Source organism: Perkinsus marinus (assembly GCF_000006405.1).
Source record: "Perkinsus marinus ATCC 50983 genomic scaffold scf_1104296958752, whole genome shotgun sequence".
NCBI classification, from domain to species: domain Eukaryota; phylum Perkinsozoa; order Perkinsida; family Perkinsidae; genus Perkinsus; species Perkinsus marinus.
Genome location: NW_003206638.1, coordinates 42,079 through 43,646, shown reverse-complemented (window position 1 = coordinate 43,646; position 1,568 = coordinate 42,079). Strand labels below are relative to the sequence as shown.

The 1,568-nt window shown below is 46.4% G+C and overlaps 1 protein-coding gene across 1 annotated transcript in view; it reads left to right on the top strand.

Annotated features, from left to right (window-relative positions):
* The window catches only part of Pmar_PMAR024878 (hypothetical protein), a 2,240-nt gene extending 1,201 nt beyond the window's left edge, over nucleotides 1-1,039 (top strand). The window contains exon 2 of the mRNA XM_002773553.1: nucleotides 9-1,039. Coding sequence (XP_002773599.1) covers nucleotides 9-774 — 766 coding nt within the window. The 3' untranslated portion in view covers nucleotides 775-1,039. The remainder of the gene's footprint in view (nucleotides 1-8) is intronic.
* Nucleotides 1,040-1,568: the final 529 nt, after the last annotated feature.

Below are 1,568 nucleotides of genomic sequence, written 5' to 3'. Positions count from 1 at the left end.
GCTGATAGCTACGCCATCGACCTCAATGGAGAATCCACATCCTTCGCTTGTCCCCCTGGCCCCGACTTCTTCGACTATTTGAATAAGCAGTTGCCCTGGACTGATTGTGGATATGTCGACGGCGGCTCTACCACCACTCCCAGTCCGGTCACCACCACCACATCAGCTCCTAGTACCCCCAGCAGTACGACAGGATCTCCTCGTCCTCATTACTCTGAAGAATCTATCAAGAATGCCGATGAATTCTGCCAGAGTAAATTTGCCGGTTCTTACTGCAAGTATTGGCAAACTCCTGAGGGTCAAGTTTGTCACGGAACTGAATTATCGTGCAGTAGCTTGTTGGTTGAGGGGCGGAGATTGGCATCGGTTGCTGATGACGACTCTTCGACTTGTTGGGCTCATCTCGGCTCTACTATTCTCGAGAGGTCTGTTCATGTCTGGACTGATGAAGCTGTTACTCCTAAGGATGCTGAGGTTATTGATACATCCACTCCGATGGCCGAAGGATCAGTTGGTGCTGCTCTGCTCCTCCCTAAACCATGGTATGTTGGTGGTGAACATCCTGAGGATCTAGAGGTCTATGGTATTAGCGATCCCGATGTTGAGTCTATGGAGTTGGCTAATCTTCCGGTTCGTCGTTGGTTAGAGAAGGCATCTGGTGCTAGCAAGGATGACCTTGTGCTGACATCTCCCGTTGAGAGTCCTAAGAAGACTGTTGGCCAGTTCTACGGCATGAAGGTTGATCCCCGTACCATTCTCGCTCTACATCAGTAGAGTTTCACGTTATTGTTCGAGTAAGTCGAGTGATATGTAATGTTGTAATGGCTTTCTACTGTAATTTTGTCAGCGATAAGAATCGATGTGTTGTGTACTTGATGTTGTACCGTACAATTTCGCGGTTGGTGTATCTGTTGTATGTTATGGAGTTTCTTGGAACTCGGAAAGCTTATCATTTCTCTTGCTATTGTTGTTCTTGTGCCATATCTTATCTCGGTTTTTTAATGCGAAGGGCGCTATATCAGCTCGTTTTCACGTTCAATTCAAAGTGGCTTTAGTTCGTAGTACTAATTATATTTCCTTCTAGGGAGTAACGGGCCAAACTTTAAGAAAGGCATTGCACTAGTGGACTAATAATGTTGGATGAAACTCATGTGTTGCCCAACTTGGTGATAATGCAATGCTGTCCAGCAGGACCAACGTTGACATAACTTCAGTATCAAAGTCCCGAAGATGTAAACACAATGGGTACGGCTGCAAACATGAACTGTATATCGGTGCAATTCAAACCGTAGCGTCGGTGTTGCATTCCAAACTTGCACAAAGTGGCGATATCTCTGCGAAAGAGAAAATATTGAACAGTGGCCACAACATTCATGCGTGTGACGTTGATCACAGGATGAATGCTAGTCTAGTGACACTCGTTATACATAGCGGCGCACAGTATCATGCTTGACCTTACCTCTCGCAATCTGCGACTCGGAGTCGCACTCTGGGGTATCCTACTGCCATGAACACGATGCCACGGGATGAGAGGACATGATAGGATTCCTATTGAATCCTGTTCGAAT